Here is a 27,248-nt window from a genome sequence, read left to right on the forward strand (position 1 = left end):
CACATTCAGGTTAGGCTTATATCAGTAGTGCACCAGTAGCCTATAGTTTAAAAATACAGTCTGTGTTACCGCTCCCTTTTTGCTGAGGAATAACGTGGGAAAACAAAACATGCAGGCCAAGCTTGTACTTGTAGTTCTCCGGCTGTAACGGCTAACAGTTCACGCAGAGTAAATGGCCCAAGCACAATAAAGCACATGCAAGTTAGGCTGGTATTTGTAGTTCTTCAGCTGTAACGGCTAACAGTTCCTGCAGAGTAAATGGCCCAAGCTCAATAAAGCACCTGCAAGTTAGGCTGGTACTTGTAGTTCTCCGGCTGTAATGGCTAACAGTTCATGTAGAGTACATGGCCCGAGCTCAATAAAGCACACGCAAGTTAGGCTGGTACTTGTAGTTCTCCAGCTGTAACAGCTAACAGTTCATGCAGAGTAAATGGCCCAAGCCCAATAAAGCACACGCAAGTTAGGCTGGTACTTGTAGTTCTCCAGCTGTAATGGCTAACAGTTCACGCAGAGTAAATGGCCCAAGCACAATAATGCAACTTTTAGTACCAGAATTGCCAGCCAGGGTTACACAGGGCTAAATAAACAAGTAATGTACATTACATCACGGGAATTGCCAAAGCAACAGATTCACAGTAAGCATACATCTTTTGCTAATGAGATGACAGCACAAGTATTATAAATTACAGCAGCATGAATGGACTTTGAAATGGATACCGGGCCAAGCAGTGTATAAGAGACAATTTATATTAACCCCAATATCAGTAAAGATTCAAACATTTCATGCAAGCAAAATATTAATCAGCATTGACAATAATAACACAGCGAGCAGTGAACAGCTTTACAGAGTGCTATAACAGATAAAGGGCCACGGAGGGCCACTATCAACCCTTTAGCTAACACATGAGTCAAACAGTAAACAGAGCCAAATACATATCACATGGCATTACATTTAGTTTAAAGCTAGACATAAAAGACCTTGTACATCACTCACAGTGGCATCGGACATGAGCCGACACCCATAAGGCACGTCCCCTCCTGGACATGAGCCAGAGGTTCACAGGAAAGTAAATGACCACCAATGCAACTCTTGGGGAAAAGAGGGGGTGACCTATCTTTTACTTCCCCCCTATTTCATCACTACACACACACTTTACCTAATTTAAAACACTTACTCCTTTCTACACCCAGTTGTGCGGGAGACTAACCCCCAGTCCCAGCTTTTACACAAAACCTAGTCTCCCAGCCTAATCATGGTTAGCCACAAGGTAAAGGATAATGCAACAGACCCAGGGGACCCAGATAGGATAGGTGTACAGAGGGGCAGGGCCTTAATGGAGGGAAGATAGGAGCTGTGGAGGGACAGAATATAGGGAGGTTCTGGTATGATTTCACCCCTGGCAGTGGCTATTCAGCCTCCTCCGATGTCCAGGGAAACTCTGGGATGCACAGCACCGCACCAGAGCTCCCAGCTGCAGACCTCCGGCAGGTATTTTACAAGGAGCAGCAGGTGCAAAATCCCTTTCCACAGGGGCTCTGTCCAGCAAACACACACAGCAGCAGGAGGAGTCCTGAAGCACTCTTCCTCTGGGGCTGTCTTTTCTTCTGCCTGTGCGGGTGCCAGCAGGGTTTTCGTCACTGGCGGGACCTTTTCCTCAGCTGGGACTTCATCCGCGACGATGGAGCGATGAGACCTCCTTCCCAGACAGATCCTTTTCTCTCCCAGCATGCACAGACTACCATATGCAGTGACTCCTGATAACAGGCACTTAGGAAGGCAGTCCTTTATTCAGAGGGGGCTTCTTCCAAAGCAGGGTGCTCTATGCAAATCCCCAGGCAAGCTTCCTCCAGGGACTCACATCCAGCATCAGAGCACCTCCCCTGACAGATTGGATAGGTAGCCTTCCGGGCTAATATGAAGTCTGGTAATTGTAATCCAGGGCAACAGTTATAGCATCCTTATTTTTACAGCTCCAAGGGCAACTCCTTACAGGCAGCATACCAGGTGAAGTATTTGTAATCCAGGGTAAATGAGAGGGGTTACAGCTCCCCTATTTGTACAGATCCAGGGACACTCCACAGACACTCTTTACAGCCAGCACCAAGTGCAGTATTTGTAATCCAGGGCAAATAAAAGGGTTACAGCACCCCTCTTTTCACAGATCCAGGGGCACTCCCCAGACAAATCCTCACAGACAATCCTTTTTTCCAGAAATTCTTCCCAGACTCTTTCGACAGAAATTCCTCCCAGACTCTTTCTACAGAAATTCCTCCCAGACTCAGCACTGACAGCCCTGAGGAAGGTATTATATAAACTCTCCAAAAATTCTCCTCCCTGTCGGTCCGGCATCTATGAGTGGACAGAGGGGACCCAGCAACAGGCCGCCTACAGGGATCTCTGCCTGGACACCCAGGCTACCTATCAATGGGGCAGGATTTTCCCTCCAAAATGGGTCGCTGACCAAGGGGCACTTTCTACCTCCCTGTCTGCACATGCTCAGTGGGGTTCAGGGAGAGCAAGGTCAGTCAAAGTTCACTATACCTGCCTATTATGTGGAATGGGACTGCAGTATATCTATGTGTACATACATAAAAAAATATTGGGGGACCCCTATTTGGGAACAAACTTGGGGGTACCACATAAGTCTGCCTGTCACAGTGTCTCACAAGCCAAGCCTGATGATGGGTGGGGTGGAGTCGTTGCCTGGCATTGGACTCGAGGGGGGGGTGCTGAGGGAGGGGGGGGGATGATATATTTATAAAGCATATATTTTACCACTTTGCCATGTTGGGGGGGGGGAGTATATATAAAGATCATATATTTTATCACTCTGCCATGTTGAATTATTTAACATGACAGAGTGATAAAACATATGCTCTTTAAATATACTCCCCTCATAACATTACAGTGATAATAAAACATATGCTCTATAAATATGTAACCCCCCTTCAGTGTGCGGTGTGGTACATAGGTGCATTTGGAGTGATACACCTCCTATTGCCTCAGGCTAGCTCTCCAGGGTGTGGGTAATACCTGAGAAGGGGGTCCCTGACCATGCAGGCTTTATAACAGTCACACATATAGATACAGGTATAGATGGACACATGCAGCAACAGTTCTTTTGAATAACTTGGGCGCCAGACCTTCTCTCCTCCTGCACATGACTTTACAGGACAAGAATATGGTTACAGCAGCTTCTCCTCTCCCTCCAGCTCATATACTTGGCATGTCAGATGGTATATGACAATCTTATGGATATGGTTACATTACATCACACTCTTTAAGCACAGTCACAATGAATGCTTTGCATTTTACCCACACAGGTCCACCTGGCCCTTTTCTGGCTGGTGCCTGTAGTTCTCCACTTCATACATGCAGGTCCACCTAGCCCTTCGCTGGCTGGTGCCTGTAGTTCCACAGCTTCAAACACATCTCACATAACTTCGTTTGCACTCTGCCTCTCCTTTGTCTCTTTTAAGACACTATACAGAGTGTCTCATACCCATTCTACCTCTCTCTGCTCCCCCTTCACATGGGACAGCAATATACAGACTTTTCTATTGCAGCTATCAGACTCTCAGCTGCCGTCCATCCCTATCCTACAGGAATGGCTCCTATAGCCACACTGCTACCACAGTGACCCCCCCTTTAATGGCTGCTGGGGGGCTTTTATGCATAAGGGACTCCTCTGGTACCTTAACAGTAAAAGCTCCTGGAAAATTCCTCTCCCCCATCTCTTCAACACATATACTTGCATCTCTTACCCCTCTCATGGGTGCTGAACATTTCACTGGGCGGCTCACACTGCAACCTTCCAGCTCTTTCTCTGTGGTCTCTCACAGACTTTATCTCAGTGGTCTCACTCCAGACCTATTTATCCTTTGGTGTTAGATGGGCATCTTGGCAGTCACCACGGCCCCGCCAATCTCCCCCTGCCAGGGGAGCACAAGGGCTACATTTCTGCTTCCAGCTCTGACTCTCCCGAAAGATGTCTCCTCTCCCCCAAATTCTTCTTCTCAACTCCCTTTGTTCTCTCCCCCTCCTCCCTCTGCTCTGCCAGCTACACACCCAGTCTTCCCACCCATGCGTGTCTATCTCTCCAGCCCCTCCTTTACCTGAAAACTGATCCCAGGGTCTCAGGCATGTAATATCTACAACAGGAAGCAATCTCTAACACTGAGAGGGGTGTATTTACAAATACCATCCCTTAGAGGGTGTTACAAATATATCACCCTCCCCCTTACATGACATTGTGATAAGATATATATGTGGCACCCCCAGAGAAACTGCTTAGCCTGGCAGTCCTTTCTTGTCTGCAGTGAGTGTTGCTGAGGATTGACTCTAGGACCCAGGAGCAGCTAACTATGAGCAGCAGCAGCACTGCTGAGCCCAGGATGGAAAGTGAAACTAGAGAAGGCAGAGCAGAAGGAGCCATGTTGGAGCGTGGCAGGAGCTGTGTAGTGTGAGCTGTTGGAGAGAAGCAACTACCAGCAGTGTGTGTGCTGCACTGAACCTTGACTGAGGGTACAGACAGTGGGGATAAGCAGCTGATCGGGGTAACAGTGGCTGTGAGGAGGAGACCCCCCTCTATGTCAAGACAAGAGAGCTTGAAAGATCTCAGTTTTACTGATCTTACTACAGCACCAAGGAGAGGAGAGGCTGTGTGTGCAGGTCACATGCTACATGCTGATAGTCACGTGCTGGCATCTGGACAGGTATCCTTTGCATTGTATTACATGCCAGGTGAAGGACTGCACAATTATAGAGACTGATCTTATAGGAAGTGGATTTTCTGCAAAGACTGTAACCATTTCAAGTACAATTTAATACCCGGGTATTCTTATAATGAGCTCCAACGTGCTGATCAGTGAAGATTAGGGAAACTATTCCTGGGCGTACTAATGAGAAACACGGTAGTTTATTGCCAATTTTTTGAGATCGTAGTTTTTATAGAAAAAATTTATTTTGCACTTGATTTTATATGACACTGTGAAGTATATTGTTCATGATCGTAGCTGTTTCCTATACAGAATGCAAAGTAATTAATTATTGAATGTTTACAGTATTGACAGAGAAGTGAATACATATCTGAAGTTAATTGCCCTACCATATTTGAATTGAATGTATTACTGTATTTGCATATTATATTGCTGAGTGTTGTGATATGAACCAGATTATTGTTAACCGATTATTTTAGTAAGCAGCTTGGGTTTGGAAGCCAGTACTCAAATTCACAAAACTGCAGTTATTTTTAATAAATTGGCTATCTGCAGAGCAGACTGTTTGAATGACCCTTTGTCTGGACTGATCTTTCTTACCTCTCTGAAAAGTGGAAAGAATCTGTATGAGAATCCAGTTCACCAGGTAAAACAGTTTAGCTACAGTCACCATTTCATACTACACCTGGGTACAACATTTGGCGTCACTATAAACAGGATTCAGAGTCTAAAGTAAGGAGATTGGGAATCTAAGGGAAAGATGTTGACAGAACAACCTGCACCAGCAGAGCCGTCCAGCAGCGAAGCAGGATCAGCAAACCCGGCAATGGCACAAATTAACCCAGTTACACTAACATACTACTTCGGAGCCCCATGGCTCCCAACTTACAGTGGAGATGTTCATGGCACAGAAGGAAATACCTTCAGTGAATTTGAAAACAAGATGAACTCGATGTTTCGGCTGTATCCCTTGAGCGACCAACAACAAGTTGAAATCTTAATAGGCCAACTCAAAGGATCCGCCCTTCGAGAAGTTACGTCGTGGCCATTGGATGAGAGGCAGAACATGGGTCAAGTGCTGAAAAGATTGGCAACCACATTTGAGACTCTGATATTATCTGCACTAAAATTTAAATTCTATGCTTGCAAACAGCGACCGGGAGAAACTCTTTGCGATTACGCTCTAAACCTGCAAGAAGCCTTACATGCGATACAAGCCTTAGATACAGAAGAAGTCAGAAATACAGATGAAGCTCTAGTAACCCAGCTTGTTGAAGGGGCCAATGGAGAGGGAACCCGAACCCAGTTGCGGATGCTGAGGATGCAAATCCCGAACCACTCCTTCCTAGACTTCAAGGAGACAGCAATCAAAGTGATAGGCACTGGTGGAAATCGGGAAATGGACTTTCTGAATTTTCCAGGGTTACACGAACGTCCATGCCTAAGTGGAGCAAATTACTCGACCCCTGAGCAAACGCTGAAGGGGAAAGACAACGTGTTGCAGGGTGTGCAGACATCAACCACAGATCCTTTACAGGCTCTTAGAAGGCAAATAGAAAATTTGACAGTAGGGATGGCAGAGATGCAGAGAGAGATTCGCAACTTATTGTTACCTGGGATGCTTGGCTCTACCGAACCAAAGTGGAGAACAGAGAGGAGGAGAGCAACCGATCGCTTTGATTCACAAGGACGACCCATATGTCGACTGATGGAAGAAGGTCAACCCCGGGATGTGAGTCTGGGCCCAATATTACAGAACCAAATAGAAATTGTGAGCATGCCACCTGCAGGCAATGTTACATCAGCCATAGGGAGAAGAGTTTCGGGCAAAGTCGTATGGTTCCATGTGCGACGTGGCTATGGATTCATAAAACGTGATGACACCAAGAATGATATTTTTGTTCATTATACGGCAATTCAAAAGAACAACCCAATAAAATACCATCGCAGCCTAGAAGATGGAGAATTTGTAGAATTTGATGTCATCAATGGACAAAAAGGTGTACAGGCAACAAACGTCACTGTTCCTGATGGTGCTCCAGTTAAAGGCAGCAGATATGCAGCAAATCATAAGCATTACTGGCGCTATCCATATCGCAGAAGACCTCCACGTGACTACCAGCAAAACTGCCAATATAGTGTAAGTGGAGACGAGTGCGCGGAAGCAGAAAACATGGCAGAAAGTGTACATCAACCACAACCTTATTTGATGAGTCACTACCAACCATACTCCTCAGAGAGACCATATGGACGCACACAACCATATCCTGAAGTCCCAGAAGAAAGTGAATCATTGGGACGAATAGATGAGCGAACTGTGGAGGAACGAAGTGAGAAAGTGCAGCAGAACCTGCAGGATATGACCAGACCACAACTTCCTCCAGAGCCTGCGCGTAAGGGCAAGGGAAAAATGGAGGACATCGGTTCTAATATGGTCAACTTTGATCAGGCCAATTCAAGTGCAGCTGACCAGGAAAAGGACACAGAGGAAGTGATCCACACAGCTACAAGGGAAGACTTGGGGGTTCCCCCTAAACCCAATGCAACGGATTTAGAGAAGTCAACGTCTGATCCTCTTGATCCTGTGAAATCTCTGAGCGAAACTAAAGGGGCAGTGAAATGGCTTTTTCCAGAGCAGCATCCCCCAGACTATGAGTACGCCTCAATAAGCAGTGAAGAGTTTGTCTTACTTCTGCAACAGGCAATGAGAAAGCAAGGAAAAAGGAACAAAGGTGCTCCGTTTATACACTGTAGACAATAGGGTGGTTGGCAGGGGTAATTTTCTAACACCTGATAGTAATAACTGTATTACATTGATATGCTGTGTTGGTAGCTAAAGTTTACTGAAATGTGATTTTTGAAATTGTGTTCTCTCTTACTATGTAGCGGACATGATATTGTTGGTAACTGCGTTATTCTGATCTTGCATTGCTCCCACGGTAATGTACTAGAGACTGTTTTATGAGGGACCTTGAAAGTTAATTTCTTGCGTGAGGACACGCAACCTTTTAGCGGGGAAGTATGTGGCACCCCCAGAGAAACTGCTTAGCCTGGCAGTCCTTTTTTGTCCACAGTGAGTGTTGCTGAGGATTGACTCTAGGACCCAGGAGCAGCTAACTATGAGCAGCAGCAGCACTGCTGAGCCCAGGATGGAAAGTGAAACTAGAGAAGGCAGAGCAGAAGCAGCCATGTTGGAGCATGGCAGGAGCTGTGTAGTGTGAGCTGTTGGAGAGAAGCAACTACCAGCAGTGTGTGTGCTGCACTGAGCCTTGACTGAGGGCACAGACAGTGGGGATCAGCAGCTGATCGGGGTAACAGTGGCTGTGAGGAGGAGACCCCCCTCTATGTCAAGACAAGAGTTTGAAAGATCTCAGTTTTACTGATCTTACTACAGCACCAAGGAGAGGAGAGGCTGTGTGTGCAGGTCACGTGCTACATGCTGATAGTCACGTGCTGGCATCTGGACAGGTATCCTTTGCATTGTATTACATGCCAGGTGAAGGACTGCACAATTATAGAGACTGATCTTATAGGAAGTGGATTTTCTGCAAAGACTGTAACCATTTCAAGTACAATTTAATACCTGGGTATTCTTATAATGAGCTCCAACGTGCTGATCAGTGAAGATTAGGGACACTATTCCTGGGCGTACTAATGAGAAACACGGTAGTTTATTGCCAATCTGTTGAGATCGTAGTTTTTATAGAGAAATTTTATTTTGCACTTGATTTTATATGACACTGTGAAGTATATTGTTCATGATCGTAGCTGTTTCCTATACAGAATGCAAAGTAATTAATTATTGAATGTTTACAGTATTGACAGAGAAGTGAATACATATCTGAAGTTAATTGCACTACCATATTTGAATTGAATGTATTACTGTATTTGCATATTATATTGCTGAGTGTTGTGATATGAACCAGATTATTGTTAACCGATTATTTTAGTAAGCAGCTTGGCTTTGGAAGCCAGTTCTCAAATTCACAAAACTGCAGTTATTTCTAATAAATTGGCTATCTGCAGAGCAGACTGTTTGAATGACCCTTTGGGCCTGATTCAGACCCACTCGCAAGCGGCTGTCCGCTCGCAAGTGGGTCGATATTGTGCTCTGCGCATGCGCACGACGGCGGGAGCTCCGTCGTGCGCATGTGCCAGACGCGACGAGCGAAGGACTTTCCTTCGCTCGTTGTGCCTGATCAAAGGGGGCGTGCTGTCGATGTTGATTGACAGCACGCCCCCTTTGGTGGGCGTGCCGGGGGCTTGCCTCCCTGACAGGGGCATTCCCATGGGAACGCCTCCCGTCAGAAGCCGGCCCACTGACATCACTAGTGATGTCAGTGGGAGTGATTTTGGCTCTGATAGAGCCAAAATCACTCCGGGGCTTGCGGTTGAAAACCTCAACCGCAGGCTCCGGCTCGCAGTTTCGATGGTCGCGATGGTCACGACCATCGCGGCCATCAAACAGCACACTCGTATAGGCTGTGGGTGGTGACCCACAGCTATACGAGCGTCCAGGAGGACGCTTCATTTTTATGGAGGGCGGCCCTCATTCAGAGCGTGCGCTCTGCTCAGAGCGTACGGCTCTGAATGAGGGCCTTTGTCTGGACTGATCTTTCTTACCTCTCTGAAAAGTGGAAAGAATCTGTATGAGAATCCAGTTCACCAGGTAAAACAGTTTAGCTACAGTCACCATTTCATACTACACCTGGGTACAACATTTACTCTTTAAATATATCGCCCCCGCCAGCACTAACCCGCCCCCGTAGCCCCCCAAATTCATGATGCATTTAAATTTAGAGCAAGATTATAATGTCTTTAAAATAAATCAGATACACCTCCACCAGTGCTACACACACACACTATATATATATATATATATATATATACATATATATATATATATATATATATATGTATATATATACAGATATATATATATGGTAGCACTGGAGGTATATCTAATTTATCATAAAGATATTATTTGTCAAATAAAAGGTGGAAGCAGTCATTTTGAAAAAGTAAAGTGAGACATTTATAATCTTTCAGTGCTACATGTGTAATTGGGAAAATCTTGCATCATGTCATAGGGGCATTTTAAATCAGGTTTTAAACTTGTGGGGGGGCACCAACATTTATCTTGCCTCCGGGCAACTGAGATGAAGTTACGCCACTGCTCTCCCTATCCCCCTCTCCAGGGGCGGATTGGGATGCAAAACCAGCCCGCGAAATATCTGAAAGCAGCCCAAATGGAGGCGGGGTCTTTTGAGGGGGCGTGGTTTGTTAAGGGGGCGGGATTGATCCTCATAGAGCCTGATTCTGAGTCTGAGGCAGTCACGGCCTCCCCTGCAGTTGTGTGAGGGACTTTATGCTAATATTACTACAATGCCCTTCCCTGGTGTAAAGGACTGAGACTCCCATTGTCAGTGTCTGAAGACACTGCAATCATGCTTTGTGCATCTTTAGACGCTACCATCAGTCACACCATTGAAACATTCACCAGCCCTACGCTAGGTGCAGATCATCTGACCTGAGTATGTCCTCCAGTGTGAGCAATTCAGCATCTCTATACCCAACCACTTTCAGCAACACGTCTGTGTCACTACTATAACACACCCATACAATGCTATATCTGCGTCTGATTAGCCAGCTCCATGTAACTGCCCAGGAATGTCCAACACATTTCTAATACACTTCTTTGTGCTTGCGTCTGAATCTGTGCTGCGGCTCTGTACGAACACCACAAGGCTACATGCACGGAGCAACCCAGACGTAAAACATTGCACAGGTAACCCATAAAACACCTCGGCCTTCACAGGAAAAAAAAACAAACACAAACACTGGCCCCTATAGAAAAAAAACAAAACACATTGGCCTTAATAGGAAAAGACAAACAAATTGGTCCAAAACAGAAAAAAAAATTAAAAATAAGGTAAAATATTGCATGAAAAAATGAGCTTGATAAAATAAAATGGAAATTCCCCATTATTTCAATCAGACATTTTTCGGACACCATGTACCCTGAGCTATGTGCCACCTGGTTAGATAGATTTTATATATAGGCTTATGTATACTATATAGATGGCTATATAGATTAATACATGCTCTATATAGATTCAGCATATACTATACAGATGGATACAGGTCGCATTCAGTACTATATAGATAAATGGTAGCTACAGTGAATGGAGATATAATATATATATATATATATATATATATATATATATATTTATTACAATACATACAGTCCATAAAGAGATGCAGCACTCAGGAGATTTTCAATGAAGAAGAAAATGTTCTTTCAGTCATTCCAACGTTTTGGGGAACATCTCCTGAGTGCCGCCTCTCTTTATGGACTGCATATTGGGTGAATTTAACCGGCACCGGAGTAGGGTACATTGTATTACATTGGAGAGAGTGCCAGTGCCGGGCTGCATACACAATTAATATATATACACACAAATACATACACACACACACACATATATATATATATATATATAATTAGGGGTGTGCACCGGCCACTTTTCGTGTTTTGTGTTTTGGTTTTGGATCTGGATCTTTCTTCGTGTTTTGGATCTGGATTGGTTTTGCCAAAACCACCCTTGCGTGTTTTGGGTTCTGGGTTTTGTGTTTTGGATCTGTATTTTTTTGAAAAAAAGCATAAAAACAGCTAAAATCACAGAATTTGTAGGTTTTTCTGCTCCTATGCTATTATTAACCTCAATAACCTTAATTTCCACTCATTTCCAGTCTATTCTGAATACCTCACACCTCACAATAGTGTTTTTATGTCCAAAAGGTTGCACCGAGGTAGCTGGATGACTATGCTAAGCGACACAAGTGGGCGGCACAAACACGTGACCCATCTAGGCGTGAAACTGCAGTGGCAGACAGGATGGCATTGAAAAACTAGGCCCCAAACTGTACATAATGCAAAGAAAAAAAAGAGGTGCAAGATGGAATTGTCCTTGGGCCCTCCCACCCACCCTTATGTTGTATAAACAGGACATGCACACTTTAACAAACCAATCATTTCAGCGCCAGGGTCTGCCACACAACTGTGGCTGAAATGATTGGTTCGTTTGGGCCCCCACAAAACAAGCTGGCAATTTATCTGTCCCTGCACAAACTGGCTCTACGGAGGCAAGATGTCATCCTCATCCTCCTCATCCACCGATTCCTCACCCTCTTCAGTGTGTACATCCTCATCCTCACAGAGTATTAATTCGTCCCTGCTGGAACCACAGGTCCCTCTGTACGTTCTGGAGGCTGGTCTCCCTGGAAGAGTTGATAATTCATTTTATGAACATCATCTTCTCCACATTTTGTGGAAGCAACCTCCTACGCCTTTCGCTGACAAGGTTCCCGGCTGCACTAAACACTCTTTCGGAGTACACACTGGAGGGGGGGCAACTCAGGTAAAATAGAGCCAGTTTGTACAGGGACCTCCAAATTGCTTCTTTTTCCTGCCAGTACAGGTACGGACTGTCTGACATGCCTACTTGGATGCTGTCACCGATGTAATCCTTTAACAGACAGACGCACGCTTGTCGCTGCTGCTTTGAGGATTCAAGTGCGGCTACAGCCCACACAATTCACAAAGACAGAAAAAAAAAAGAATATTTTTATTGTTTGTGGAGCACACTTTGAGGGTTACACCACCCTTTAACAGACAGACGCACGCTTGTCGCTGCTGCTTTGAGGATGCAAGTGCGGCTACAGCCCACACAATTCACAAAGACAGAAAAAAGAAGAAGAATATTTTAATTGTTTGTGTAGAACACTTTGAGGTGTCACCACCCTTTAACAGACAGACGCACGCTTGTCGCTGCTGCTTTAAGGATGCAGGTGCGGCTACAGCCCACACATTTCACAAAGACCAAAAAAAAAAGAACAATATTTTAATTGTTTGTGTAGAACACTTTGAGGTGTCACCACCCTTTAACAGACAGACGCACGCTTGTCGCTGCTGCTTTAAGGATGCAGGTGCGGCTACAGCCCACACAATTCACATAGACAGAAAAAAAAAGAACAATATTTTAATTGTTTGTGTAGCACACTTTGAGGGTGTCACCACCCTTTAACAGACAGACGCACGCTTGTCGCTGCTGCTTTGAGGATGCAAGTGTGGCTACATCGCACACAAGTCACAAACACATTAAAAAAATAGTTTTTTATTTTTTGGAACACTTTGAGAGTTACACCACCCTTTAACAGACAGACGCACGCTTGTCGCTGCTGCTTTAAGGATGCAGGTGCGGCTACAGCCCACACATTTCACAAAGACCGAAAAAAAAAGAACAATATTTTAATTGTTTGTGTAGAACACTTTGAGGGTGTCACCACCCTTTAACAGACAGACGCACGCTTGTCGCTGCTGCTTTAAGGATGCAGGTGCGGCTACAGCCCACACAATTCACATAGACAGAAAAAAGAAGAATATTTTTATTGTTTGTGTAGCACACTTTGAGGGTTTCACCACCCTTTAACAGACAGACGCACGCTTGTCGCTGCTGCTTTAAGGATGCAGGTGCGGCTACATCGCACACAAGTCACAAACACATTAAAAAAATAGTTTTTTATTTTTTGGAGCACTTTGAGAGTTACACCACCCTTTAACAGACAGACGCACGCTTGTCGCTGCTGCTTTAAGGATGCAGGTGCGGCTACAGCCCACACATTTCACAAAGACCGAAAAAAAAAGAACAATATTTTAATTGTTTGTGTAGCACACTTTGAGGGTGTCACCACCCTTTAACAGACAGACGCACGCTTGTCGCTGCTGCTTTAAGGATGCAGGTGTGGCTACAGCCCACACATTTCACAAAGACCAAAAAAAAAAGAACAATATTTTAATTGTTTGTGTAGCACACTTTGAGGGTGTCACCACCCTTTAACAGACAGACGCACGCTTGTCGCTGCTGCTTTAAGGATGCAGGTGCGGCTACAGCCCACACAATTCACAAAGACAGAAAAAAAAAGAACAATATTTTAATTGTTTGTGTAGCACACTTTGAGGGTGTCACCACCCTTTAACAGACAGACGCACGCTTGTCGCTGCTGCTTTGAGGATGCAGGTGGAATCTAGACGGGATTTGGAACCGAGGACACACTACCTCCATCAATTGTCTAAATCCCACTGCACTAATGTCGGATACCGGACGCACGTCTAACACCAACATAGCAGTCAAGGCCTCAGTTATACGTTTTGCTTCAGGATGACTGCTGTCGTACTTCATCCTCATCGCTAGGGACTGTTGGAGGGTCAATTGTTTAGTAAAAGTAGTGATGTTCCTACTTCCTCTCTGGGATGATGAACAACTCCCAGCAGCAGCAACAGCACTAGGAGGAAGTGGTTCTTGATCTTTCCCTATTTTATTTTTATCGGAGAAAGTTTGGTCCTCCATTTATGTTATATTGATATATATACGTGCGGCTAAAGCGCACACAAACACAGAAAATATTATTTTATTTTTGCTGGAGAGTAGTGCACTTTGTGGGTTACACCACCCTTTAAGAAATGAGCCAGCCGGCTCTTTACTTATGGGACACAGGTGCACGCTTGGCACTGCTCCTTTGTTGATGCACGTGCAGCCACAGTGCACACAATTCACAAACACAGAAAATAATTTTTTTTTTGGTTTGGACTGGAGTGTACTTTCGGGGGTTACAGCACCCTTAACGGTCAAGCCAGCCGGCCCTTTACTTATGACACAGGCGCACGCTTGGCACTACTTTGTTGATGCACGTGCGGCTACTGCGCACACAATTCACAAACACAGAAAATAATTTTTTTTTGGGTTTGGACTGGAGTGTACTTTCGGGGGTTACAGCACCCTTAACGGTCAAGCCAGCCGGCCCTTTACTTATGACACAGGCGCACGCTTGGCACTACTTTGTTGATGCACGTGCGGCTACTGCGCACACAATTCACAAACACAGAAAATAATTTTTTTTTTGGTTTGGACTGGAGTGTACTTTCGGGGGTTACAGCACCCTTAACGGTCAAGCCAGCCGGCCCTTTACTTATGACACAGGCGCACGCTTGGCACTACTTTGTTGATGCACGTGCGGCTACTGCGCACACAATTCACAAACACAGAAAATAATTTTTTTTTTGGTTTGGACTGGAGTGTACTTTCGGGGGTTACAGCACCCTTAACGGTCAAGCCAGCCGGCCCTTTACTTATGACACAGGCGCACGCTTGGCACTACTTTGTTGATGCACGTGCGGCTACTGCGCACACAATTCACAAACACAGAAAATAATTTTTTTTTTGGTTTGGACTGGAGTGTACTTTCGGGGGTTACAGCACCCTTAACGGTCAAGCCAGCCGGCCCTTTACTTATGACACAGGCGCACGCTTGGCACTACTTTGTTGATGCACGTGCGGCTACTGCGCACACAATTCACAAACACAGAAAATATTTTTTTTTTGGTTTGGACTGGAGTGTACTTTCGGGGGTTACAGCACCCTTAACGGTCAAGCCAGCCGGCCCTTTACTTATGACACAGGCGCACGCTTGGCACTACTTTGTTGATGCACGTGCGGCTACTGCGCACACAATTCACAAACACAGAAAATAATTTTTTTTTTGGTTTGGACTGGAGTGTACTTTCGGGGGTTACAGCACCCTTAACGGTCAAGCCAGCCGGCCCTTTACTTATGACACAGGCGCACGCTTGGCACTACTTTGTTGATGCACGTGCGGCTACTGCGCACACAATTCACAAACACAGAAAATAATTTTTTTTTGGTTTGGACTGGAGTGTACTTTCGGGGGTTACAGCACCCTTAACGGTCAAGCCAGCCGGCCCTTTACTTATGACACAGGCGCACGCTTGGCACTACTTTGTTGATGCACGTGCGGCTACTGCGCACACAATTCACAAACACAGAAAATAATTTTTTTTTTGGTTTGGACTGGAGTGTACTTTCGTGGGTTACAGCACCCTTAACGGTCAAGCCAGCCGGCCCTTTACTTATGACACAGGCGCACGCTTGGCACTACTTTGTTGATGCACGTGCGGCTACTGCGCACACAATTCACAAACACAGAAAATAATTTTTTTTTTGGTTTGGACTGGAGTGTACTTTCGGGGGTTACAGCACCCTTAACGGTCAAGCCAGCCGGCCCTTTACTTATGACACAGGCGCACGCTTGGCACTACTTTGTTGATGCACGTGCGGCTACTGCGCACACAATTCACAAACACAGAAAATAATTTTTTTTTTGGTTTGGACTGGAGTGTACTTTCGGGGGTTACAGCACCCTTAACGGTCAAGCCAGCCGGCCCTTTACTTATGACACAGGCGCACGCTTGGCACTACTTTGTTGATGCACGTGCGGCTACTGCGCACACAATTCACAAACACAGAAAATAATTTTTTTTTTGGTTTGGACTGGAGTGTACTTTCGGGGGTTACAGCACCCTTAACAGTCAAGCCAGCCGGCCCTTTACTTATGACACAGGCGCATGCTTGGCACTACTTTGTTGATGCACGTGCGGCTACTGCGCACACAATTCACAAACACAGAAAATAATTTTTTTTTTGGTTTGGACTGGAGTGTACTTTCGGGGGTTACAGCACCCTTAACGGTCAAGCCAGCCGGCCCTTTACTTATGACACAGGCGCACGCTTGGCACTACTTTGTTGATGCACGTGCGGCTACTGCGCACACAATTCACAAACACAGAAAATATATTATTTTTTTAGCACTTGGGGGGAGCACCCCTGATGGACAGAGCACCCCCTGGACAACACTGCAGCACTCCTTTAGGACTGGGACACTGCACAGGACTTTGGAGTGGACACAGCCCCTATGGAGAACTGACTGCACAACACAGTCCAGCCAGCCCCTATGGAATTTGAAGTAGTGGACACAGCCCCTATTAACAACAGCAGCACAGCACAACACAGCCAGCCCCTATGGACTTTGAAGTAGTGGACAACAGCAGCACTACACTACACTACACTACACAGCCCTAACTCCCACCCTCCCTCTTCACTGTCCACAGCCGAGTGAGAAAATGGCGCCGACGTGGGTACCTTATATAGGATCCAAAACCCGCGAGACTCGGAAGGCGGGATGATGACGTTTTGCCTCGATTTCAGATCCGAGTCAGGCGGGAAAAGTCGAGCCTGATTCGGATCGGACTCGGATCGGGGGGGTTCGGATTTCAGAAATCCGAACCCGCTCACCCCTAATATATATATATATATATATATATATATATATATATATATATATATATACACACACACACACACACACACACATATATATATATATATATATATATATATACACATACACACACACATATATATATATCACATTAGGGGTGTGCACCGGCCACTTTTCGTGTTTTGGTTTTGGATCTGGATCTTTCTTCATGTTTTGGATCTGGATTGGTTTTGCCAAAATCACCCGTGTTTTGGGTTCTGGGTTTTGTGTTTTGGATCTGTATTTTTTTTAAAAAAAAGAATAAAAACAGCTAAAATCACAGAATGTGTTGGTTTTTCTGCTCCTATGCTATTATTAACCTCAATAACCTTAATTTCCACTAATTTCCAGTCTATTCTGAACACCTCACACCTCACAATAGTGTTTTTATGTCCAAAAGGCTATGCTAAGCGACACGAGTGGGCGGCACAAACACGTGGCCCATCTAGGAGTGGCACTGCAGTGGCAGACAGGATGGCAGTTTGAAAAACTAGGCCCCAAACAGTACATAATGCAAAGAAAAAAAGAGGTGCAAGATGGAATTGTCCTTGGGCCCTCCCACCCACCCTTATGTTGTATAAACAGGACATGCACACTTTAACAAACCAATCATTTCAGCGCCAGGGTCTGCCACTAAACTGTTGCTGAAATGATTGGTTCGTTTGGGCCCCCACAAAACAAGCTGGCAATCTGTCCCTGCACAAACTGGCTCTACGGAGGCAAGATGTCGTCCTCATCCTCCTCATTCACCGATTCCTCACCCTCTTCAGTATTGTGTACATCCTCATCCTCACAGACTATTAACTCGTCCCCGCTGGAATCCACCACCACAGGTCCCTCTGTACGTTCTGGAGGCTGGTCTCCCTGGAAGAGTTGGTAATTCATTTTTATGAACATCATCTTCTCCACATTTTGTGGAAGCAGCCTCCTACGCCTTTCGCTGACAAGGTTCCCGGCTGCACTAAACACTCTTTCGGAGTACACACTGAAGGGGGGGCAACTCAGGTAAAATAGAGCCAGTTTGTACAGGGGCCTCCAAATTGCCTCTTTTTCCTGCCAGTATAGGTACGGACTGTCTGACATGCCTACTTGGATGCTGTCACCGATGTAATCCTCCACCATTCTGTCAATGGTGACAGTATCATATGCAGTGACAGTAGACATGTCAGAAATTGTTGCCAGGTCCTTCAGTCCGGACCAGATGTCCAAACTTGGTCCTGCCTGCCCTGCATCTCTGCAAGCGGGTTGCTTAGGACACCTAAGTTTTTTCCTGGCAGCCCCAGTTGCGGGAGAAAATGAAGAAGGAGCTGTTGACGTGTCACGTTCCACTTCAGCTGACAGTGTTTTCACCAGCAGGTCTTTGCACCTCTGCAGGCTTGTGTCGGCCGGAAAGAGAGACACCACATAGGTTTTAAACCTAGGATCGAGCATGGTGGCCAAAATGTAGTGGTCTGATTTCAACAGATTGACCACCCTGGAATCCTGGCAAAGCGAATGCAGGGCTTCATCCACAAGTCCCACATGCCGAGCAGAATCGCTCCATCTTAGCTCCTCCGTCACTTTCTCCAGCTGCTTCTGCAAAAACCTGATGAGGGGAATGACCTGACTCAAGCTGGCAGTGTCTGTCTGAACTGACTTCACGTGTGGCAAGTTCGAAGGGCTGGAGAACCTTGCACAACACGGAAATCATTCTCCACTGCGCTTGAGTCAGGTGCATACCCCCTCCTTTGCCTATGTCATAGGTGGATGTATAGGCTTGAATGGCCTTTTGCTGCTCCTCCATCCTCTGAAGCATATAGAGGGTTGAGTTCCACCGCGTCACAACCTCTTGCTTCAGGTGATGGCGGGGCAGGTTCTCCAGTCTTCGGCACGCAGTTGCTGAATGGTGAAAGTGGGCAGAAATTTTTCAGGCCACCCAAAGCGTCTCCTGCACGCCCCTGCCGCTTTTCAGAAAATTCTGCACCACCAAGTTTATTGTGTGAGCAAAACATGGGACGTGCTGGAATTTGCCCAGATGTAATACCCGCACCATTTTGGTGGCGTTGTCAGATATCACAAATCCCCAGGAGAGTCTAAGTGGGGTAAGCCACTGGGCGATGATTTCCCTCGGTTGGAGGGTCAATTGTTTAGTAAAAGTAGTGGTGTTCCTACTTGCTCTCTGGGATGATGAATGACTCCCAGCAGCAGCAACAGCGGCAGCAGTAGGCGTAGCAATGCAGGATCCTCCGGAGGAATCCCGGCTAGGAGAGTCAGTCATGCTAGAGACATGGCCTGCAGGACTATTTCCGATCCTGACTAAGGAGGAAATTGATGAGGAGGGAGTTGACGGTGTGGTTTGCAGGCGCTTGGATACAACAGGACAACGGGATTTAGGTGTCCCTGGACTGCTTACGGTCTTAGCCAAAGTTTCTGAACTTGACAGTAACTTTTTATGAACGCGCTGCAGGTGCCGTATAAGGGAGGATGTTCCTAGGTGGTTAACGTCCCTACCCCTACTTATTTCACCTTTACATATGGTACATATGGCAAGACAGTTGTTGTCCGGATTTGGATAGAAATATTGCCAGACCAAAGAGGTGGAATGTTTGGTCTTCTGCCCAGGCATGACCGTGATGGGCTTTTTCATCCCACGGACAACAACTGTCTCCCCCGGAGCCTGATTTAAACAAACCACATCACCATCAGAATCCTCCTCGCCAACTTCCTCCTCAGCGCCAGCTACACCAGTATCCTCATCCTGTTGTACTTCAACAGTGACATCTTCAATTTGCATATCAGCAAGTAGACTGTGGGTGCTCCTTTCAGCACTTGCAGGGGGCGTGCAAATGGTGGAAAGAGCCACCTCTTCCCGTCCAGTGCTGGGAAGGTCAGGCATCGCAACCACCACCACGCTTGGACTCTCCTTGGGGATTTGTGATATCTTTTTAGAACGCACAGTTCTTCGCTGTGCTTTTGCCAGCTTAACTCGTTTGATTTTTTTAGCGGGAGGAGGGCTTCCATCGTCATGTGAAGCTGAACCACTAGTCATGAACATAGGGAAAGACCTTAGACGTTCCTTGGCACTCCGTGTCGTAAATGGCATATTGGCAAGTTTACGTTTCTGCTCAGATGATTTAAATGTTTTTTTAAAGGCCATTTTCCTGAACTTTGTCATTTGGGATTGTATGTGCCCTCTACTATGACATTGGGCATCGGCCTTGGCAGACGACGTTGATGGCATGTTATCATCTATGTCATGACTAGTGGCAGCAGCTTCAGCACTAGGAGGAAGTGGTTCTTGATCTTTCCCTATTTTATTTTTATCGGAGAAAGTTTGGTCCTCCATTTCTGTTATATTGATTTGATATATATACGTGCGGCTAAGGCGCACAAAAACACAGAAAATATTTTTTTATTTTTGCTGGAGAGTAGTGCACTTTGTGGGTTACACCCCCCTTTAAGAAATGAGCCAGCCGGCTCTTTACTTATGGGACACAGGCGCACACTTGGCGCTGCTCCTTTGTTGATGCACGTGCAGCCACAGTGCACACAATTCACAAACACAGAAAATATTTTTTTATTTTGTTTGGAGTGTACAGCACCCTTTAACGGACAAGCCAGCCGGCCCTTTACTAATGGGACACAGCCGCACGCTTGGCGCTGCTCCTTTGTTGATGCACGTACAGCCACAGTGCACACAATTCACAAACACAGAAAATATTTTTTATTTTGTTTGGAGTGCACTTTGGGGGTTACAGCACCCTTTAACGGTCAAGCCAGATGGCCCTTTACTTTTGACACAGGCGACGCTTGGCACTACTTTGGTGATGCACGTGCGGCTACAGTGCACACAATTCACAAACACAGAAAATATATATTTTTTTTTTTGGAGTGTACTTTGGGGGTTACAGCACCCTTTAACGGTCAAGCCAGCTGGCCCTTTACTTATGACACAGGCGCACGCTTGGCACTACTTTGTTGATGCACGTGCGGCTACAGTGCACACAATTCACAAACACAGAAAAAAATATATTTTTTTTGCACTTGGGGGGAGCACCCCTGATGGACAGAGCACCCCCTGGACAACACTACAGCACCCCTTTAGGACTGGGACACTGCACAGGACTTTGGAGTGGACACAGCCCCTATGGACAACTGACTGCACAACACAGTCCAGCCAGCCCCTATGGACTTTGGAGGAGTGGACACAGCCCCTATGGACAACAGCAGCGCAGCACAACACTACACTGCACTACACTACACAGCCCAGCCAGCCCTAACTCCCACCCTCCCTCTTCACTGTCCACAGCCAAGTGAGAAAATGGCGCCGACGCGGGTACCTTATATAGGATCCAAAACCCGCGAGACCCGGAAGGCGGGATGATGATGTTTTGCCTCGATTTCAGATCCGAGTCAGGCGGGAAAAGTCGAGCCTGACTTGGATTGGCCTTGGATCGGGGGGGCTCGGGGGTGTATGGATTTCATAAATCCGAACCCGCTCACCCCTAAAATATATATATATGAGTAGAATTTCCAAAAGGAAGGATGCACTCTCTGTATAAAATTCCATTCAAAGTTTATTTATCTTTAGAACATCTCAGTTGTACAGAAGAAGTCTGTGTTCATGGTCGACGTTTCAGTACAATGATGTACCTTTCTCAAGACCTCAATTCAACAAGTCATACATGGTGAATAGTGGAAGAATGATTAAACAAAATCTGTACTTCACTGGGAAAATGACATGTGTCTGAATGTATATGAGAAAAATGGTAACGCTGTGGACAAGGTCCATAATAAACATCAGGACCTGGTGTGACGTACACTAGTGGGGACCGCAGCAGCGTCTGGCGTGTCTGGATACACGCTGTCCCAGGCTGCGTGTATCCAGACACGCCAGACGCTGCTGCGGTTTGGAGTCCCTATATTTCTGAAATCCGAACCCGCTCACCCCTATATTACACACACACACATATATATATATACACATATATACACACACACACATATATATAATAAATACACACACATATATATATATATATATATATATATTGTGACACAGTTAGGTTAGGGGGTCCCTCTCCTGGGTAGAGGACTCCTTCCTTACACACACACACAGCAGCAGGGAAGCAGCACACCAGTCTGGATGCAAGTACAAGCTGGTCGGCGCCAGTCTTTATTGTACAATGTCAGAAATATAAAGAAAACATAAATATAAATCCTAGCCCTGTCGGGGCACTAACTTCACAGGTAGTTCCCTCACTACCAGAACCTGGCAGGGCCTAATGCCCTCGCCAGCAACAAAGGCACAGCACAACACTCACAGTAAGGTTTCCAAGTGTCTCTGAGCAAACTCCCTGCCTGCTGTCCCTGGTGAGACACTCAGCCTTATCCAAACTAGGCTTATATTGGCCACTCTCAGGTGGAAATCCTAACAAGCCTGTTACCAGGCTGCGAGAACCAAAACCTGGAGTGGCCGTGGGTGGAGCCCTCCCTCTCCTCTCACCCACAACCCCCAGGTCCCAAACCGGCTTTTCAAAAAGCCGAGACTCAAGCCTGCTACACTGCAGACTTTCTCCTGGAGGTTTAAAACACATAAGACAGGAATCTGGGACAAATGTACCTGCCACAGACCACTTTACCAATGATCCTATCACATATCCCCCCCTTTGTTTCGACCTGTGGGGCGGAACAACTGAAGCCCCCAAACAATGAACGCGTGACAACGCGTCAGCATTGGCCAGCTGGCTTCCTGGCCTGTGTTCCACTGAAAATGTAAAAGTTTGTAACGCCAAGAACCATCTCGTAATTCTCGCATTACTGTCCATATTTTCGAACATCCACTTCAAAGGGGCATGGTCAGTGATCAATTTGAACTTTCTTCCAACCAAGTAGTACCTGAGAGCCTCTAATGCCCACTTTATGGCCAACGCCTCGTTCTCCACTGTGGCATAGTTTCTCTCATGTACATTCAACTTTCTACTTAGATAGAAAATAGGGTGTTCCTCACCCTCCTTGTTCTGGGACAGGACCGCTCCTATACCTACTTCTGATGCATCGGTTTGTACTATGAATTCCCTTTCAAAATTATGAGTCATCAGGACTGGTTGGGAACACAACGCTACTTTCAACTCCTGAAAAGCTTTCTCTGCCTCAGGACTCCATTCTACCATGACTTTTTGTTTGCCTTTGGTCAGGTCAGTCAGTGGGACTGCCATGGTGGCAAAGTTGGGTATAAACCTCCTGTAGTACCCCGTAATTCCCAAGAAGGCTCTCACCTGCTTCTTATTCAGAGGCTGTGGCCAGTTTTGTATAGCATCAACTTTATTGAGCTGAGGCTTTATCAGGCCTCTGCCAATGGTGCATCCCAGATATTTTACTTCCTCCATGCCTAGACAACACTTTTTTGGGTTGGCTGTCAAACCTGCCTTATAGATGGAGTCCCCCCACACTGCTTGTACCCTGGGTAAGTGAGACTGCCAATCAGGACTATGAATGACCACGTCATCCAGATAAGCAGCCGCATACCGTCTATGGGGCCTTAGAATCCTGTCCATCATTCTTTGGAAGGTAGCAGGTGCCCCATGTAGCCCGAAGGGCAACATCTTGTACTGAAACAAGCCCTCTGGCGCTGAAAAAGCTGTATTTTGTTTGGCGCTCTCGGTTAACGGTACTTGCCAATACCCTTTGGTTAGGTCAAGAGTGGTTAAATACCTTGCCATCCCTAGTCTCTCAATCAGTTCATCCACTCTTGGCATCGGGTAGGCATCGAATTTTGAAATACTGTTCAACTTTCGGAAGTCATTGCAGAAACGCACACTCCCGTCGGGCTTTGGAATCAACACAATGGGACTTGACCATTCACTATGTGATTCTTCAATAACCCCTAACTCTAGCATATTTTTAATTTCTTTCGACACCGATTCTCTTTGTGCTTCTGGTAACCTATAGGGCTTTAGATTGACTTTAACCCCTGGGTCAGTGATGATGTCATGTTTAATGACCGAGTATTTCCCAGGTACGTCAGAGAACAGCACCCTATTTCTGATCAGAAACTCATTGACCTCTTGTTGTTGAATTGCCGTCAGGGTTTTTGCCACTGTCACTTCGGGAACTAAGGGCCCTGGATTTACTGGAGGGGCTCGGACGGCCTACAGTACCGTTCTATCTTTCCAGGGCTTTAACAGATTTATATGGTATATCTTTTCCGGCTTTCTTTTCCCCGGCTGGTAAACTTTGTAATTGACCTGCCCCACTCTTTCTAAGATTTCAAAGGGCCCTTGCCATTTAGCCAAAAGTTTATTTTCCACAGTGGGAACCAACACTAACACTCTGTCCCCAGGAGCAAAGCTGCGTAACCAAGCATTGCGGTTGTATACCCTCTGCTGTGCCTGTTGAGCCTGTTCCAGGTGCTCTCTCACTATCGGCACTACCGCAGCAATTCTCTCCTGCATTTGAGAAACATACTCAATCACCGTTTTGTAAGGACTAGACTGCCCCTCCCATGTCTCTTTGGCAATGTCTAGTAACCCCCTTGGGTGTCTTCCATACAACAAGTCGAAGGGTGAAAACCCGGTGGAGGACTGGGGAACCTCTCTTATGGCCAACAATAAATAGGGCAATAAGTAATCCCAATCCCTACCATCCTTGTCGACCACTTTCCTAAGCATGTGTTTTAACGTCTTGTTAAACCTCTCGACCAGCCCATCGGTTTGGGGGTGATAAACCGAAGTTCTTAACTGTTCAATTTTGAACAGGCGGCATAACTCTTTCATGACTTTTGACATAAACTGTGTACCCTGGTCAGTTAGTATCTCCTTGGGTATACCCAGCCTGCTAAAGACATGAACTAGCTCTCTGGCAATGGTCTTGGTTGACGTATTGCGCAACGGGATCGCTTCCGGGTATCTGGTAGCGTAATCCATTATGACCAGAATATACTGGTGTCCCCTGGCAGACTTCATTGAGGGTCCAACCAAATCCATCGCTATTCTTTCAAATGGCACCTCTATAATAGGCAATGGAACTAGTGGACCCTTAAAATGTGGCCTGGGAGCATGATACTGACACTCAGGGCAGGATGCGCAAAAGTCAGACACCTCTTTATGAAGCCCGGGCCAGAAAAACCTCTGCATTATTCGCTCAGTGGTTTTCTCTACCCCTAGATGGCCTGCCGTTATATGACCATGGGCCAGATCCAACACTGTTCTTCTGTAGGCTTTGGGAACTATTAGTTGTTCCACAACATCTTCCCCCTTCTTAGTCACCTGATATAACAAATCCTGACACATTGCCATGTGGGGATAGGACAAAGGACTATCAGGGTCTACGGGTTTACCATCAACTACTTTTACATTCTCCCTGGCTTTTACCAAAGTAGGGTCATTCAACTGCTCCACGGCAAAGACCTCTCTTCTGACCTCTAAATCAGGCAGACGATCACCTGGCCCAACAACACTTCCCACCTCAATGGGAGGCACATCAGTTGGCGGGCCACCATCACGTTCCGCATTCTCTAGTTCGCAACCATAGTAGAAAAAGGGAATAACTCTGACTCAGAAGAAACTCCCTCCTCCACTACATCGACAACCTTCTCAAATGGATCGGGGTTGTTCACCTCTGGAACAAAACGGCTTTCCCACAACTTCCAGAAGTGAGCAAAGTCTCTCCCCAATATTGCATCGTACACCAGACCATGCACCAAACCCACAGAAACTATAGCAGAGCCACATGGTGTCTCGATGTTCACCTCGGCCGTAACATAATATTGAGTATCCCCATGTATGCAGGTCACACCAACAGTTTTCCCTGTATGCCTCAAGGGGTTCACCAGCTCAGCTTTTATAAGTGTCACCAAGCTACCAGAGTCTAACAGTGCCTCTACTCGGTTGCCATCTACAGTGAGTACACATATGTGCTTATCAGTCTCAGCCTGCCGGTCAGCCGTACAGGCTGTCTGTGCAAAGAAAGACCCCCTGCGGTAGACATGAGCAGTATCATATTGCATAGGTTCAGTTGTAAGTGAACAATTAGCGGCAATATGGCCGAAGCCACCACATCGGAAACACTGAGTCATATTAATGTCTAGTCGTCTACGGGGCAAGAACCTTCCTGGCCTGGCAGGCCTGTCTCCAGGTTCTACACCCTCAGTCTTAGGTACATTCCACCGCCCAGCACCCTTCTCCCCTGGAACAGTCTTACCAGTGTCTGTGGGAGTTCGCTGGTGCGCCATCGGGGCTCAGTAGGGCATACTCATCAGCTCCTCAGCCGCCACGTACCTCTCCACCAGCTCGACCAACTGGTCCGCAGACTTAGGGTCTGCATGGCTCACCCACTTGCGCTGAGTCACAGGTAATGAACGCAGGTACCGGTCCATCACGACCCTTTCCACGATCTGTGGTCCCGTCAGCGTCTCGGGCTGTAGCCATTTTGAGGACAGATGGACGAGGTCATGCATCTGTGAACGTGGAGGCTTGTCCCTATGGAACTCCCAGCGGTGGACCCGTTGGGCACGAACAAAGGTGGTGACTCCCAAGCGAGTTAGGATCTCCTGTTTTAGTTTTTTATAGTCCTTGGCATCAGCCAGGCATAAGTCGAAATAGGCCTTTTGTGGCTCCCCAGACAAAAAAGGTGCCACCAGACTTGCCCACTGCTCCTTGGGCCAACTCTCCCTTTCGGCCGTTCTTTCAAACGTGGCGAGATAGGCCTCCACATCATCGCCCGAAGTCATCTTTTGGAGAAAGTGACTGGCTCGTACGGAGTGAGTGGGGGTGGGAGGACCAGTAGTAACCTCTCTGGGCCGGGCGACCAGGTGCTGTACAACCTCTCTTATGGCCCTTCTGTTTTCCTCAATGGAGACCTGTTGAAGTCTGTTAGTCTCCTGCTGAGCTGCTGTAGCTTCCTGCTGAGCCCTGGTAGATTCCTGCTGAGCTGCTGTAGCTTGGAGCAAGGCCTTAATAATGTCCTCCATTTTGTCCTGGGGTGTAGGTTGGAAGCTGAACCTTGCCTCTCTGAGCATTGGCTGACACCTCCTCTATGGGACTCCAAGGACACAGTCTTATTTCCACACTCACAAATTGGGTGTCTGTCCCTTTAATTTTTAAATGGAAAGTTTTCCTCTTGCTGCAACTTCAGTGTGTGTGGTTGCCCACATTCTCCACCATATGGTGACACAGGTTAGGGGGACCCTCTCCTGGGTAGAGGACTCCTTCCTTACACACACACACAGCAGCAGGGAAGCAGCACACCAGTCTGGATGCAAGTACAAGCTGGTCGGCGCCAGTCTTTATTGTACAATGTCAGAAATATAAAGA

The 27,248-nt window shown here is 46.4% G+C and overlaps 1 protein-coding gene across 1 annotated transcript; it reads left to right on the forward strand.

Moving 5' to 3' along the window:
- Nucleotides 1–5,545: 5,545 nt before the first annotated feature.
- LOC148524703 (uncharacterized) lies at nt 5,546–7,480 on the forward strand. The gene is made up of 2 exons (XM_088471936.1): nt 5,546–6,392; nt 6,435–7,480. The coding sequence occupies exons 1-2, from the start codon at nt 5,546–5,548 to the stop codon at nt 7,478–7,480; spliced, it is 1,893 nt and encodes a 630-aa protein (XP_088328062.1).
- Nucleotides 7,481–27,248: the final 19,768 nt, after the last annotated feature.

This window comes from Taudactylus pleione, unplaced genomic scaffold (assembly GCF_031769625.1).
Source record: "Taudactylus pleione unplaced genomic scaffold, aTauple2 ptg000117l, whole genome shotgun sequence".
NCBI classification, from domain to species: domain Eukaryota; kingdom Metazoa; phylum Chordata; class Amphibia; order Anura; family Myobatrachidae; genus Taudactylus; species Taudactylus pleione.